The sequence below is a fragment of the Oncorhynchus tshawytscha genome, unplaced genomic scaffold (assembly GCF_018296145.1).
Source record: "Oncorhynchus tshawytscha isolate Ot180627B unplaced genomic scaffold, Otsh_v2.0 Un_contig_7070_pilon_pilon, whole genome shotgun sequence".
Taxonomy (NCBI): domain Eukaryota; kingdom Metazoa; phylum Chordata; class Actinopteri; order Salmoniformes; family Salmonidae; genus Oncorhynchus; species Oncorhynchus tshawytscha.
In genome coordinates this window covers 41,806-57,500 of record NW_024609280.1, presented here as the reverse complement: position 1 = coordinate 57,500, position 15,695 = coordinate 41,806, and the positions used below count along the sequence as shown (strand labels likewise).

General features: G+C 43.0%; 1 protein-coding gene across 1 annotated transcript in view; it reads right to left on the bottom strand.

Annotated features, from left to right (window-relative positions):
- LOC112242112 (ryanodine receptor 2) overlaps positions 1–15,695 on the bottom strand; it is a gene marked incomplete at both ends in the record, with an annotated part of 113,571 nt that overhangs the window by 66,959 nt on the left and 30,917 nt on the right. The window contains 5 exon segments of the mRNA XM_042314754.1: positions 1,172–1,286; positions 4,152–4,425; positions 10,101–10,190; positions 10,548–10,606; positions 11,786–11,895. Coding sequence (XP_042170688.1) covers positions 1,172–1,286; positions 4,152–4,425; positions 10,101–10,190; positions 10,548–10,606; positions 11,786–11,895 — 648 coding nt within the window.

The following is a 15,695-nucleotide window of genomic DNA, read 5'->3' as shown; positions in this document are numbered from 1 at the left end:
GACAGGAAGTGACGTTAGAAATGTTACACAGTGAACGGGACAGGAAGTGACATTAGTTACACAGTGAACACAGGAAGTGACACACAGTGACACAGGAAGTGACGTTAGTTACACAGTGAACGGGACAGGAAGTGACGTTACACAGTGAACGGGACAGGAAGTGACATTAGTTACACAGTGAACGGGACAGGAAGTGACATTAGTTACACAGTGAACGGGACAGGAAGTGACGTTAGTTACACAGTGAACGGGACAGGAAGTGACGTTAGTTACACAGTGACCGGGACAGGAAGTGACGTTAGTTACACAGTGAACGGGACAGGAAGTGACGTTAGTTACACAGTGAACGGGACAGGAAGTGACGTTAGTTACACAGTGAACGGGACAGGAAGTGACGTTAGTTACACAGTGACCGGGACAGGAAGTGACGTTAGTTACACAGTGAACGGGACAGGAAGTGACGTTAGTTACACAGTGACCGGGACAGGAAGTGACGTTAGTTACACAGTGAACGGGACAGGAAGTGACATTAGAAATGTTACACAGTGAACGGGACAGGAGGTGACGTTAGTTACACGGTGAACGGGACAGGAAGTGTCGTTACAACTGTATCTTGCCTATGCCGTTCTGTACCATCACTCATTCATATATCTTTATGTACATATTCTTATTCCTTCCTTTACACTTGTGTGTATAAGGTAGTAGTTGTGATATTGTTAGGTTAGATTACTCGTTGGTTATTACTGCATTGTCGGAACTAGAAGCACAAGCATTTCGCTACACTCGCATTAACATCTGCTAACCATGTGTATGTGACAAATAAAATTTGATTTGAACAATGACATGACATCAATAAACTATCAATCACTCATGACATATCAATCACTAATGATATCAATTAATTATCAATCAACAATGACATGACATCTGGGCCCCAAGCAGCTCAGAGTGCTGATCTGGGATCAGTTTTGCCTTTTACATGGTGATGTGTTATAGGGACTGGTTGAACCTGATGCTAGATCAAAACTGATCAAAAATACATAGATGGAACAAATTTAATTAGAAAAAAAGAAACCCTCCTTCAAACAGCACACACACACACACACACACACACACACACACACACACACACACACACACACACACACACACACCCCTTATGTGCAGTTACCTTGGATTCCCCTCCACTCAGGACGTTAACCATCACCTCCATGACAGTCTCATGCATTCCCAGAGCTCTCATCAGGTTAGGATGCTGGTAGAACACCTTGTTGTTCATGATGTCTCTGTAGAGAGACCAGACCAAGAGACAGGCAGGTAAACAAGTAGTGTGTAGTGTAGAGCCCTTACCCCAGTTAGTATGTAGTGTATAGTATGTAGTGTGTAGTATGTAGTGTGTAGTGTGTAGTATGTAGTATGTAGTGTGTAGTATGTAGTGTGTAGTATGTAGTGTGTAGTGTGTAGTGTGTAGTATGTAGTATGTAGTATGTAAAATGTAGTATGTAGTATGTAGTATGTAGTGTGTAGTGTGTAGTATGTAGTGTGTAGTGTGTAGTGTGTAGTATGTAGTATCAAATCAAATTTATTTGTCACATACACATGGTTAGCAGATGTTAATGCGAGTGTAGCGAAATGCTTGTGTGTAGTGTGTAGTATGTAGTGTGTAGTATGTAGTATGTAGTGTGTAGTATGTAGTGTGTAGTGTGTAGTATGCAGTGTGTAGTGTGTAGTGTAGAGCCCTTACCCCAGTTAGTATGTAGTATGTAGTGTGTAGTGTGTAGTATGTAGTGTGTAGTATGTAGTATGTAGTATGTAGTGAGTAGTATGTAGTATGTAGTGTGTAGTATGTAGTATGTAGTGTGTAGTATGTAGTATGTGAAATGTAGTATGTAGTGAGTAATATGTAGTATGTAGTGTGTAGTATGTAGTATGTAGTGTGTAGTATGTAGTATGTGGTGTGTAGTATGTAGTATGTAGTGTATAGTATGTAGTATGTAGTGTGTAGTATGTAGTGTGTAGTATGTAGTATGTAGTGTGTAGTGTGTAGTATGTAGTGTGTAGTATGTAGTGTGTAGTATGTAGTGTGTAGTATGTAGTGTGTAGCGTGTAGAATGTAGTGTGTAGTGTGTAGTATGTAGTATGTAGTGAGTAGTATGTAGTATGTAGTGTGTAGTATGTAGTATGTAGTGTGTAGTATGTAGTATGTGGTGTGTAGTATGTAGTATGTAGTGTATAGTATGTAGTATGTAGTGTGTAGTATGTAGTATGTAGTGTGTAGTATGTAGTGTGTAGTATGTAGTGTGTAGTATGTAGTGTGTAGTATGTAGTGTGTAGTATGTAGTGTGTAGTGTGTAGTATGCAGTGTGTAGTGTGTAGTGTAGAGCCCTTACCCCAGCCCTCTGATCATCAGTTTCTCCTCCTCACGCCTCATGCTGAAGGGTTAGTATGTAGTGTGTAGTATGTAGTGTGCAGTATGTAGTATGTAATGTAGTGTGTAGTATGTAGTGTGTAGTATGTAGTATGTAGTGTGTAGTATGTAGTATGTAGTGTGTAGTGTGTAGTATGTAGTGTGTAGTATGTAGTGTGTAGTATGTAATATGTAGTATGTAGTGTGTAGCGTGTAGGATGTAGTGTGTAGTATGTAGTGTGTAGTGTGTAGTATGCACTATCTAGTGTGTAGTATGTAGTATGTAGTGTGTAGTGTGTAGTATGTGGTGTGTAGTGTGTAGTATGTAGTGTATAGTGTGTAGTATGTAGTGTGTAGTATGTAGTGTGTAGTATGTAGTGTGTAGTATATAGTATGTAGTGTGTAGTATGTAGTGTGTAGTATGTAGTGTGTAGTGTGTAGTATGTGGTGTGTAGTGTGTAGTATGTAGTGTGTAGTGTGTAGTATGTGGTGTGTAGTGTGTAGTGTGTAGTATGTAGTGTGTAGTGTGTAGTGTGTAGTATGTATAGTGTGTAGTGTGTAGTATGTAGTGTGTAGTATGTAGTATGTAGTGTGTAGTATGTAGTGTGTAGTGTGTAGTGTGTAGTGTGTAGTATGTAGTGTGTAGTATGTAGTGTGTAGTATGTCGTGTGTAGTATGTAGTATGTAGTGTGTAGTATGTAGTGTGTAGTATGCATTATCTAGTGTGTAGTGTGTAGTATGTAGTATGTAGTGTGTAGTGTGTAGTATGTGGTGTGTAGTGTGTAGTATGTAGTGTGTAGTGTGTATAGTATGTATAGAGTGTAGTGTGTAGTGTGTAGTGTGTAGTATGTAGTGTGTAGTATGTAGTGTGTAGTATGTAGTGTGTAGTGTGTAGTATGTGGTGTGTAGTGTGTAGTGTGTAGTATGTATAGTGTGTAGTGTGTAGTATGTAGTATGTAGTGTGTAGTGTGTAGTGTGTGGTGTGTAGTGTGTAGTATGTAGTGTGTAGTGTGTAGTGTGTAGTATGTATAGTGTGTAGTGTGTAGTATGTATAGTGTGTAGTGTGTAGTATGTAGTGTGTAGTATGTAGTGTGTAGTATGTAGTGTGTAGTATGTAGTGTGTAGTATGTAGTGTGTAGTATGTAGTGTGTGGTATGTAGTGTGTAGTATGTAGTGTGTAGTATGTAGTGTGTAATATGTATAGTGTGTAGTGTGTAGTATGTAGTATGTAGTGTGTAGTATGTAGTATGTAGTGTGTAGTATGTAGTATGTAGTGTGTAGTATGTAGTATGTAGTGTGTAGTGTGTAGTATGTATAGTGTGTAGTGTGTAGTATGTAGTGTGTAGTGTGTAGTGTGTAGTATGTAGTGTGTAGTATGTAGTATGTAGTGTGTAGTGTGTAGTATGTATAGTGTGTAGTGTGTAGTATGTAGTATGTAGTGTGTAGTGTGTAGTATGTAGTGTGTAGTATGTAGTGTGTAGTGTGTAGTATGTATAGTGTGTAGTATGTAGTATGTAGTGTGTAGTATGTAGTGTGTAGTATGTAGTATGTAGTGTGTAGTATGTAGTGTGTAGTATGTAGTATGTAGGGTGTAGTGTGTAGTGTGTAGTATGTATAGTGTGTAGTATGTAGCATGTAGTGTGTAGTATGTAGTATGTAGTGTGTAGTATGTAGTATGTAGTATGTAGTGTGTAGTATGTAGTGTGTAGTATGTAGTGTGTAGTGTGTAGTGTAGAGCCCTTACCCCAGCCCTCTGATCATCAGTTTCTCCTCCTCACGCCCCATGCGTACAGACAACAGCGATCTGATCTGTCCCAGTGACGCCAGCAGTTTGATGGTGTCCTCCACGGAGACTGAGTTGATGGTGTAGGCCTTGGGCAGGGCCCGGACCTGGCCCCCGATGCCGTCGTACTGACGGTGGAGTAGGACAAACATGGCTCTGATCAGCTCTGGGTCCTCCATGATGCTCTCCTGGGCCCAGCGTACCATGGTCTCACTGATCAGCTGCTGCAACGTGCCTGAAGGACCGGAGGCAACGCACTGCGGTCAGACACAAAGCAAAGCACTGGGACAAGGACAAATGGTCTACTCTCTCTATTCAGACAGAGAGAGAGAGAGAGAGAGAGAGAGAGAGACAGAGAGAGAGAGAGACAGAGACAGAGACAGAGACAGAGACAGACAGAGACAGAGACAGAGACAGACAGACCCAGAAAAGGACCAGCCTGATGCCAGATCTGTTAGTGCTGTCTAATCAACTCATACCTGATGCCAGACTGTGTCCTAAAGAGAGAAGGCTGTCTGTAACACTGTGTCCTACAGAGAGAAGGCTGTCTGTAACACTGTGTCCTACAGAGAGAAGGCTGTCTGTAACACTGTGTCCTACAGAGAAAAGGCTGTCTGTAACACTGTGTCCTACAGAGAAAAGGCTGTCTGTAACACTGTGTCCTACAGAGAGAAGGCTGTCTGTAACACTGTGTAACACTGTGTCCTACAGAGAGAAGGCTGTCTGTAACACTGTGTCCTACAGAGAGAAGGCTGTCTGTAACACTGTGTCCTACAGAGAGAAGGCTGTCTGTAACACTGTGCCCTACAGAGAGAAGGCTGTCTGTAACACTGTGTCCTACAGAGAAAAGGCTGTCTGTAACACTGTGTCCTACAGAGAAAAGGCTGTCTGTAACACTGTGTCCTACAGAGAAAAGGCTGTCTGTAACACTGTGTCCTACAGAGAGAAGGCTGTCTGTAACACTGTGTCCTACAGAGAAAAGGCTGTCTGTAACACTGTGTCCTACAGAGAGAAAGGCTGTCTGTAACACTGTGTCCTACAGAGAGAAGGCTGTCTGTAACACTGTGTCCTACAGAGAGAAGGCTGTCTGTAACACTGTGTCCTACAGAGAGAAGGCTGTCTGTAACACTGTGTCCTACAGAGAGAAGGCTGTCTGTAACACTGTGTCCTACAGAGAGAAGGCTGTCTGTAACACTGTGTCCTACAGAGAGAAGGCTGTCTGTAACACTGTGTCCTACAGAGAGAAGGCTGTCTGTAACACTGTGTCCTACAGAGAGAAGGCTGTCTGTAACACTGTGTCCTACAGAGAGAGAGGCTGTCTGTAACACTGTGTCCTACAGAGAGAAGGCTGTCTGTAACACTGTGTCCTACAGAGAGAAGGCTGTCTGTAACACTGTGTCCTACAGAGAGAAGGCTGTCTGTAACACTGTGTCCTACTACAGAGAGAAGGCTGTCTGTAACACTGTGTCCTACAGAGAGAAGGCTGTCTGTAACACTGTGTCCTACAGAGAGAAGGCTGTCTGTAACACTGTGTCCTACAGAGAGAAGGCTGTCTGTAACACTGTGTCCTACAGAGAGAAGGCTGTCTGTAACACTGTGTCCTACAGAGAGAAGGCTGTCTGTAACACTGTGTCCTACAGAGAGAAGGCTGTCTGTAACACTGTGTCCTACAGAGAGAAGGCTGTCTGTAACACTGTGTCCTACAGAGAGAAGGCTGTCTGTAACACTGTGTCCTACAGAGAGAAGGCTGTCTGTAACACTGTGTCCTACAGAGAGAAGGCTGTCTGTAACACTGTGTCCTACAGAGAGAAGGCTGTCTGTAACACTGTGTCCTACAGAGAGAAGGCTGTCTGTAACACTGTGTCCTACAGAGAGAAGGCTGTCTGTAACACTGTGTCCTACAGAGAGAAGGCTGTCTGTAACACTGTGTCCTACAGAGAGAAGGCTGTCTGTAACACTGTGTCCTACAGAGAGAAGGCTGTCTGTAACACTGTGTCCTACAGAGAGAAGGCTGTCTGTAACACTGTGTCCTACAGAGAGAAGGCTGTCTGTAACACTGTGTCCTACAGAGAGAAGGCTGTCTGTAACACTGTGTCCTACAGAGAGAAGGCTGTCTGTAACACTGTGTCCTACAGAGAGAAGGCTGTCTGTAACACTGTGTCCTACAGAGAGAAGGCTGTCTGTAACACTGTGTCCTACAGAGAGAAGGCTGTCTGTAACACTGTGTCCTACAGAGAGAAGGCTGTCTGTAACACTGTGTCCTACAGAGAGAAGGCTGTCTGTAACACTGTGTCCTACAGAGAAAGGCTGTCGTAACACTGTGTCCTACAGAGAGAAGGCTGTCTGTAACACTGTGTCCTACAGAGAGAAGGCTGTCTTAACACTGTGTCCTACAGAGAGAAGGCTGTCTGTAACACTGTGTCCTACAGAGAGAAGGCTGTCTGTAACACTGTGTCCTACAGAGAGAAGGCTGTCTGTAACACTGTGTCCTACAGAGAGAAGGCTGTCTGTAATCTGTGTCCTACAGAGAGAAGGCTGTCTGTAACACTGTGTCCTACAGAAGAAGGCTGTCTGTAACACTGTGTACAGAGATGAATGTCTGTAACACTGTGTCCTACACTACTGGCTGTTTAACACTGTGTCCTAAGATAGAAGGCTGTCTGTAACACTGTGTCTGAGAGAAGGCTTCTGTAACACTGTGTCCTACAGAGAGAAGGCTGTCTGTAACACTGTGCCCTACAGAGAGAAGGCTGTCTGTAACACTGTGTCCTACAGAGAGAAGGCTGTCTGTAACACTGTGTCCTACAGGGAAGGCTTCTGTAACACTGTGTCCTAAGATATGAATGTCTGTAACACTGTGTCCTACTGGAGTTCTAATACCGTTACAGAGAGAAGGCTGTCTGTAACACTGTGTCCTACTGGGTTTAAACACTGTGTCCTAAGATATGAATTCAAGACTCAACTCACTACTGGGTTTGTAACACTGTGTCCTACAGACAACACTGTGTCCTACAGAGAGATGTCTGTAACACTGTGTCCTACAGAAGATATGAACACTGTGTCCTAGAGAGAGAACTCTGTAACACTGTTCCTACAGAGAAAGGCTGGGTTAACACTGTGTCCTACAGAGAAATCTGTCTGTAACAAATGTGTCCTAAGAAAAGGCTGTCTGTAACACTGTGTCCTACAGAGAGAAGGCTGTCTGTAACAGTTCCGACAATGCAGTAATAACAAAGTAATCCTACAGAATGAAAACTGTCTGTAACACTGTGTACAGAGATGTACAAAGGCTGTCTGTAACACAGTGTCCTACAGTAGATGAAGGCTATCTGTAACACTGTATATACAGATGAGAAAGCTATCTGTAAACACACAGTGTCTGTAACACTGTTAAAGTGGGCTAGTCTGAACACTGTGTCCTACAGAGAATGCAGTCTGTATGTGTCCTAGAGAACAGTATCTGTAACACTGTGTCCTATGAGATGTCTGTAACACTGTGTCCTAGGAGAAGTAACACTGTATATACAGAGTAGCATTGTTGTAAACTGGCTAGAGAGAAGGCTGTCTGTAACACTGTGTCCTACAGAGATGTCTGTAACACTGTGTCCTACAGAGAGAAGGCTGTCTGTAACACTGTGTCCTACAGAGAGAAGGCTGTCTGTAACACTGTGTCCTACAGAGAGAAAGGCTGTCTGTAACACTGTGTCCTACAGAGAGAAGGCTGTCAGTAACACTGTGTCCTACAGAGAGAAGGCTGTCTGTAACACTGTGGCCTACAGAGAGTTTTTCAGGCTGTCTGTAACACTGTGATCCTACAGAGAGAAGGCTGTCTGTAACACTCGTCCTTCAGAGATGGCTGTCTGTAACACTGTGGCTACAGAGAGTGGCTGTCTGTCACTGTGTCCTGACAGAGAAAGGCTGTCTGTAACACTGTAGCCACTCAGGTTAGAAGGTGGCTGTCTGTAACACTGTGTCCTACAGAGAGAAGGCTGTCTGTAACACTGTGTCCTACAGAGTCCCAAGGCTGTCTGTTGTGCCCTACAGAGAGAAGGCTGTCTGTAACACTGTGTCCTACAGAGAGAGGCTGTCTGTAACACTGTGTCTACAGAGAGAAGGCTGTCTGTAACACTGTGTCCTACAGAGAGAAGGCTGTCTGTAACACTGTGTCCTACAGAGAGAAGGCTGTCTGTAACACTGTGTCCTACAGAGAGACTGTCTGTAACACTGTGTCCACAGAGAGAGGCTGTCTGTAACACTGTGTCCTACAGAGAGAAGGCTGTCTGTAACACTGTGCCTACAGAGGAAGGTGTCTGTAACACTGTGTCCTACAGGAGAAGGCTGTCTGTAACACTGTGCCCTCAGAGAGAAGGCTGTCTGTAACACTGTGCCTTTGGAGAGAAGGCCTGTAACACTGTGTCCTCAGAGAGAAGGCTGTCTGTAACACTGGTCCTGAGAGAAGGCTGTCTGTAACACTGTGTCCTACAGAGAGAAGGCTGTCTGTAACACTGTGTCCTACAGAGAGAAGGCTGTCTGTAACACTGTGTCCTGCAGAGAGAAGGCTTCTGTAAACTGTGTCCTACAGAGAGAAGGCTGTCTGTAACACTACTGTGTCCTACAGAGAGAAGGCTGTCTGTAACACTGTGTCCTACAGAGAGAAGGCTGTCTGTAACACTGTGTCCTTTGTCAGATGTGTAAGGCTGTCTGTAACACTGTGTCCTACAGAGAGAAGGCTGTCTGTAACACTGTTCCTACAGAGTGGAGGCTGTCTGTAACACTGTGTCCTACAGAGAAAAGGCTGTCTGTAACACTGTGTCCACAGATCATCTGTCTTAACACTTGTCCTGAGAGAAGGCTGTCTGTAACACTGTGTCCTACAGAGAAAATTTTCTGTAACACCACCTACAGAGAAAAGGCTGTCTGTAACACTCCCTACAGAGAGGGCTGTCTGTAACACTGTGTCCTACAGTTGTCTGTAATCAAGCCTACCACTGTCTGTAACACTGTGTCCTACAGAACTTGAACACTGATTGAGTTGAAGGCGTGCACTGGTCCTACAGAGAGTCGGCTGTCTGAACACTGTGTCCTACAGGAGAAGGGCTCAGTAACACTGTGGGGCCCCAGTGTTGAGGATCACTGTGTCCTACAGGAGAAGGTCTGTAACACTGTGTCTACAGAGAGAAGGCTGTCTGTAACACTGTGTCCTACAGAGAGAGGCTGTCTGTAACACTGTGTCCTACAGAGAGAAGGCTGTCTGTAACACCCAGGGTACAGAGAGAAGGCTCACTGTGTCCTACAGAGAGAAGGCTGTCTGTAACATGACCTACAGAGAGAGGCTGTCTGTAACACTGTGTCCTATGGTGTCTGTAACACTGTGCCTACAGAGCTGTCTGTAACACTGTCGATGAACAGCATTGTCTCACAGAGGTATTCTCTGTAACAGATGGGTTAGGGCAGTGTGCACTGTGTTGAGATTGCATGTCTGTAACACTGTTTGGGAGAAGAAGGCTGTCTGTAACACTGTGTCCTAGTGGAGAAGGGTGTCCTACAGGGGGCTGTCTGTGATATGTGTCCTACAGAGAGAAGGCTGTCTGTAACACTGTGTCCTACAGAGACTAGTCTCTCAAAGGCTTCTGTAACACTGTGTGCTACAGAGGCGGTAGGCTGTCAGTTACCTGTGTTTCCTTGGGAACTGTCTGTAACAATGGTGGCCCTCTTGAAGCATGTGGGAACAGTCTGACTGGTATAGGGATTGATTGAATATGTGCCGTAAACACACACTGTGTCCAGCTGGGCTGTCTGTAACACTGTGTCCTGAGAGGGCGCTGTAACACTGGCTGGGGATGGCTGTCTGTAACACTGTGTCCTGGGCCTGCAGCCTTGCGAAGGGTCTAACACGTTTAAATGTCTTACTGGGTTTCTTATCTTTCTTCTTGGCTGCAGTGAAAGTCATCTTCTTCTTCAGGTAGACCACCTTCTCCACCAGAGACATGAGTCTTCCTCGTGGTGCAGGCCGTGTCAGTGGCACTGTATTGTCCTCAATGCCTGGCAAAACAGTTATTTAGTCTGCCTGGGAGCAAGACATCCTGGTCCGTGACTGGGCAACTGGGTTTCTTCCTTAAGTAGAATCCAAGTGATTGACTGTAGACCCTGCCACATACCTCTTGTGTCTGAGCCGTTGAATTGAGATTCTACTTTGTCTCTGATACTGGCAACTTAGCTTGTTTGATAGCCTTGCGATAGGAATAGCTGCACTGTTTGTATTCAGATATGAATTCAAGGTCAACCAGGGTTTAATACCGTTAAGATATGAATTCAAGGTCAACTCACTACTGGGTTTAATACCGTTAAGATATGAATTCAAGGTCAACTCACTACTGGGTTTAATACCGTTAAGATATGAATTCAAGGTCAACTCACTACTGGGTTTAATACCGTTAAGATATGAATTCAAAGTCAACTAACTACTGGGTTTAATACTGTTAAGATATGAATTCAAGGTCAACTCACTACTGGGTTTAATACCATATTGACTTCAATGAACTCACAACTGAGCCAAACCAAATAAATTCAAGAACTATTCTTGGCTGGCCTGGGATAATGACTTCAATGAAGCTCACTAACTGGGTTTAAACCAAGATATGAATTCAAGCAACTCACTACTATTCTTGGCTGGCCAACTAACTACTGGGTTTAATACTGTTAAGATATGAATTCTCAACTCACTACTGAGCCAAACCAAGATAAATTCAAGGTCAACTAACTACTGGGTTTAATACCGTTAAGATATGAATTCAAGGTCAACTCACTACTGGGTTTAATACTTTAAGATATGAGCCAAACCAAGGTCAACTCACTATTCTTGGCTGGCCTTAATGACTTCAATAAAGCTCACAACTACTGGGTTTAATACCAAACCAACTAACCAATACCGAGCTATTCTTGGCTGGCCTGTTAAGATGAATTCAATGAACTCACTACTGGGTTTAAACCGAGATGCTGAGGTCAACTAACTACTGGGTTTAATGGCTGTTAAGATATGAATTCAAGGTCACCATGACTTCAATGAAGCTCAAACTGAGCCAAACCAAACCAAGCCGAGCTATTCTTGGCTGGCCTGGGTAATGACTTCAATGAAGCTCACAACTGAGCCAAACCAAGCTGAGCTGTACTTGGCTGGCCTGGGTAATGACTTCAATGAGGCTTTACAACTGAGCCAAACCAAGCCAATCCGAGCTGTTCTTGGCTGGCCTGGGTAATGACTTCAATGAGGCTTTACAACTGAGCCAAACCAAGCCAATCCAAGCTGTTCTTGGCTGGCCTGGGTAATGACTTCAATGAGGCTTTACAACTGAGCCAAACCGAGCCAATCCGAGCTGTTCTTGGCTGGCCTGGGTAATGACTTCAATGAGGCTTTACAACTGAGCCAAACCGAGCTGAGCTGTACTTGGCTGGCCTGGGTAATGACTTCAATGAGGCTTTACAACTGAGCCAAACCAAACTGAGCCGAGCCGAGCTGTTCTTGGCTGGCCTGGTTACGGTAAAGAAAGTAAATCGGAGGTGTCCCAGTGCTACAGTGTTAAACTTGTGTTAAAGACATACCACAGTGTGTCATCAGGTCCTCATGGAAGTCTACAAGCTGTTCTCTGATGTGTTCTGGACAGGGACAGTCCACCTTCTCGTCCTTAAAGCTCAGCAGCATGTTGATCTGAGAGGAGAACATCACTGAAAGGTACCAACCTGCTCAACAAACTCACGGCCCTGATTGGTTAAGTATTCATTTAACAAACTGGTGAAAGAGCTTCATTTAACAAAAAAGAGCAGAAGATACTTGGGTCATGGTTTATCTGGAAAGTCCATCTGTAGATACTCTACAGACTATCAGTAACAATTCAACTAACTACTAACTACTAACCCTAACCCTAACTCTACAGACTATCAGTAACAATTCAACTAACTACTAACTACTAACCCTAACTCTACAGACTATCAGTAACAATTCAACTAACTACTAACTACTAACCCTAACTCTACAGACTATCAGTAACAATTCAACTAACTACTAACTACTAACCCTAACTCTACAGACTATCAGTAACAATTCAACTAACTACTAACTACTAACCCTAACTCTACAGACTATCAGTAACAATTCAACTAACTACTAACTACTAACCCTAACCCTACTCTACAGACTATCAGTAACAATTCAACTAACTACTAACCTAACTACTAACCCTAACTCTACAGACTATCAGTATCAATTCAACTAACTACTAACTACTAACCCTAACCCTTAACTAAGTAACAATTCAACTATCTAACTAAACCCTAACCTTATCCAAACCAACTAACCCTAACCCTAACTCTATCCTAACCCTAACAACTAACCAAACCTAACCATATCAATTCTAACCTAACTACTAACCCTAACCCTATCCTAAGACTATCAGTAACAATTCAACCTTATAACTACTAACCCTAACTCTAAGACCAGTAACTTCAACTAACCTAAACTACTAACCCTAACTCTACAGACTAACAGTAACCTTCAACTAACTACTAACTACTAACCCTAACTCTACAGACTATCAGTAACAATTCAGCTAACTACTAACTACTAACCCTAACTCTACAGACTATCAGTAACCAGCTAACTACTAACTACTAACCCTAACCCTAACTCTACAGACTAAGTAACAATTCAACTAACTACTAACTACTAACCTAACTCTACAGACTATCAATCAATTCAACTAACTACTAACTACTAACCCTAACTCTACAGACTATCAGTAACAATTCACTAACCCTATCCCTAACTCTTAGACTATCAGTAACAATTCATCTACTAACCCTAACCCTAACTCTAAGACTATCAGTAACCCTAACCTAACTATAACCTAACCCTAACCCTTAACCTTAACCTAACTACTAACCCTAACCTAACCCAGACTAACCAACTAACTACCTAAACCTAACTAACCCTTAACTCTACTAACTACTAACCCTAACCCTAACCTACTATCATAACCTAACTACCTAACCTAACTAACCCTTATCCTAACCTAACCCTAACCTAAGACTAACCTTAACCCTAACTATCCTAACCTAACCCTTCAACTAACCAACCCTAACCTTAACCCTTATCCTAACCTTAACCTTAACCCTTATCCTAACCTTAACCCTTATCCTAACCCTAACCCTTATCCTAACCCTAAACTTAACACTTATCCTAACCCTAACCCTTAAACCCTATCCTAACCTTAACCCTTATCCTAACCCTAACCCTTAAAAACCCTAACCCTATCCTAACCCTAACCTTAACCTTAACCCTTATCCTAACCCTAACCAAACCCTAACCTTAACCCTTATCAAACCTTAACCCTATCCTAATCCTAACCCTATCCAAACCCTAACCTTAACCCTTATCCTAACCCTAACCCTATCCAAACCCTAACCTTAACCCTTGTCAAAACCCTAACCCTTATCCAAACCCTAACCTTAACCCTTATCCTAACCCTAACCTTATCCAAACCCTAACCTTAACCCTTATCCTAACCCTAACCTTAACCCTTAAAACCCTTACCCTTCAAACCCTAACCTTAACCCTAACCCTATTCAAACCCTAACCTTAACCCTTGTCAAAACCCTAACCTTATCCAAACCCTAACCTTAACCCTTATCCTAACCCTAACAAAACCAAAACCTTAACCAAACCCTAACCCTATCCTAACCTTAACCCTTATCCTAACCCTAACCCTTATCCAAACCCTAAACCACTATTCAAACCCTAAACTTAACCCTTAAAACCCTAAACTTAACCCTTATTCAAACCCTAACCTTAACCCTTACCCTAACCCTAACCTTAACACTTATCCTAACCCTAACCCTTAACCAAACCCTAACCCTATCCTAACCTTAACCCTTATCCTAACCCTAACCCTTAACCAAACCCTAACCCTAACCCTTAACCAAACCCTAACCTTAACCCTTATCCTAACCCATAACCCTTATCCTAACCTAACCTAAAACCCTAACCCTTAACCCTTATCCTAACCCTAACCTTAACCCTTATCCTAACCCTTGTCAAACCCTAACCCCCTTATCCAAACCCTAACCTTAACCCTTATCAAAACCCTAACCCTATCCAAACCCTAACCTTAACCCTTGTCAAAACCCTAACCTTATCCAAACCCTAACCTTAACCCTTATCCTAACCCTAATTTTATCAAAACCAAAACCTTAACCCTTATCAAAACCAAAACCTTAACCCTTGTCAAAACCCTAACCCTTATCCAAACCCTAACCTTAACCCTTATCCTAACCCTAACCCTTATCCAAACCTTAAACTTAACCCTTATTCAAACCCTAAACTTAACCCTTATTCAAACCCTAAACTTAACCCTTATTCAAACCCTAACCTTAACCCTTACCCTAACCCTAACCTCAACACTTATCCTAACCCTAACCCTTAACCAAACCCTAACCTTAACCCTTATCCTAACCCTAACCCTTAACCAAACCCTAACCCTATCCTAACCCTAACCCTTAACCTTAACCCTTATCCTAACCCATAACCAAACCCTAACCTTAACCCTTATCCTTACCCTAACCTTAACCCTCCTAATCCTAACCCTATCCAAACCCTAACCTTAACCCTTGTCAAAACCCTAACCCTTATCCAAACCCTAACCGTAACCCTTATCCTAACCCTAACCTTATCCAAACCCTAACCCTAACCTTAACCCTTATCCTAACCCTAACCCTATCCAAACCCTAACCTTAACCCTTGTCAAAACCCTAACCTTATCCAAACCCTAACCTTAACCCTTATCCTAACCCTAATTTTATCAAAACCAAAACCTTAACAAACCTTAACCCTTGTCAAAACCCTAACCCTTATCCAAACCCTAACCTTAACCCTTATCCTAACCCTAACCCTATCCAAACCCTAACCTTAACCCTTATTCAAACCCTAAACTTAACCCTTATTCAAACCCTAAACTTAACCCTTATTCAAACCCTAACCTTAACCCTTACCCTAACCCTAAACTTAAACCTAATCCTAACCCTTATACTAACCCTAATCCTAATCCGAATTCTAATCCTAATCCTAATCTTAACCGTAACCGTAGCAGGCTGTACTTGTCAACAGATAGTTTGTTCATAGTATGATCATCTGTAGACCTACAGACGAAACATCTGGACAACCAGATAAAGATGTAAGATAGTATGAAGATATTCACTGACTGGCTGGCTGACTGACTGACTGACTGACTGGCTGACTGGCTGACTGACTGACTGACTGACTGGCTGATTGACTGACTGACTGACTGACTGATTGATTGACTGACTGACTGACTGATTGACTGACTGACTGACTGATTGATTGACTGACTGATTGATTGACTGACTGACTGACTGATTGATTGACTGACTGACTGAATGATTGATTGATTGACTGACTGACTGACTGATTGACTGACTGATTGACTGACTGACTGA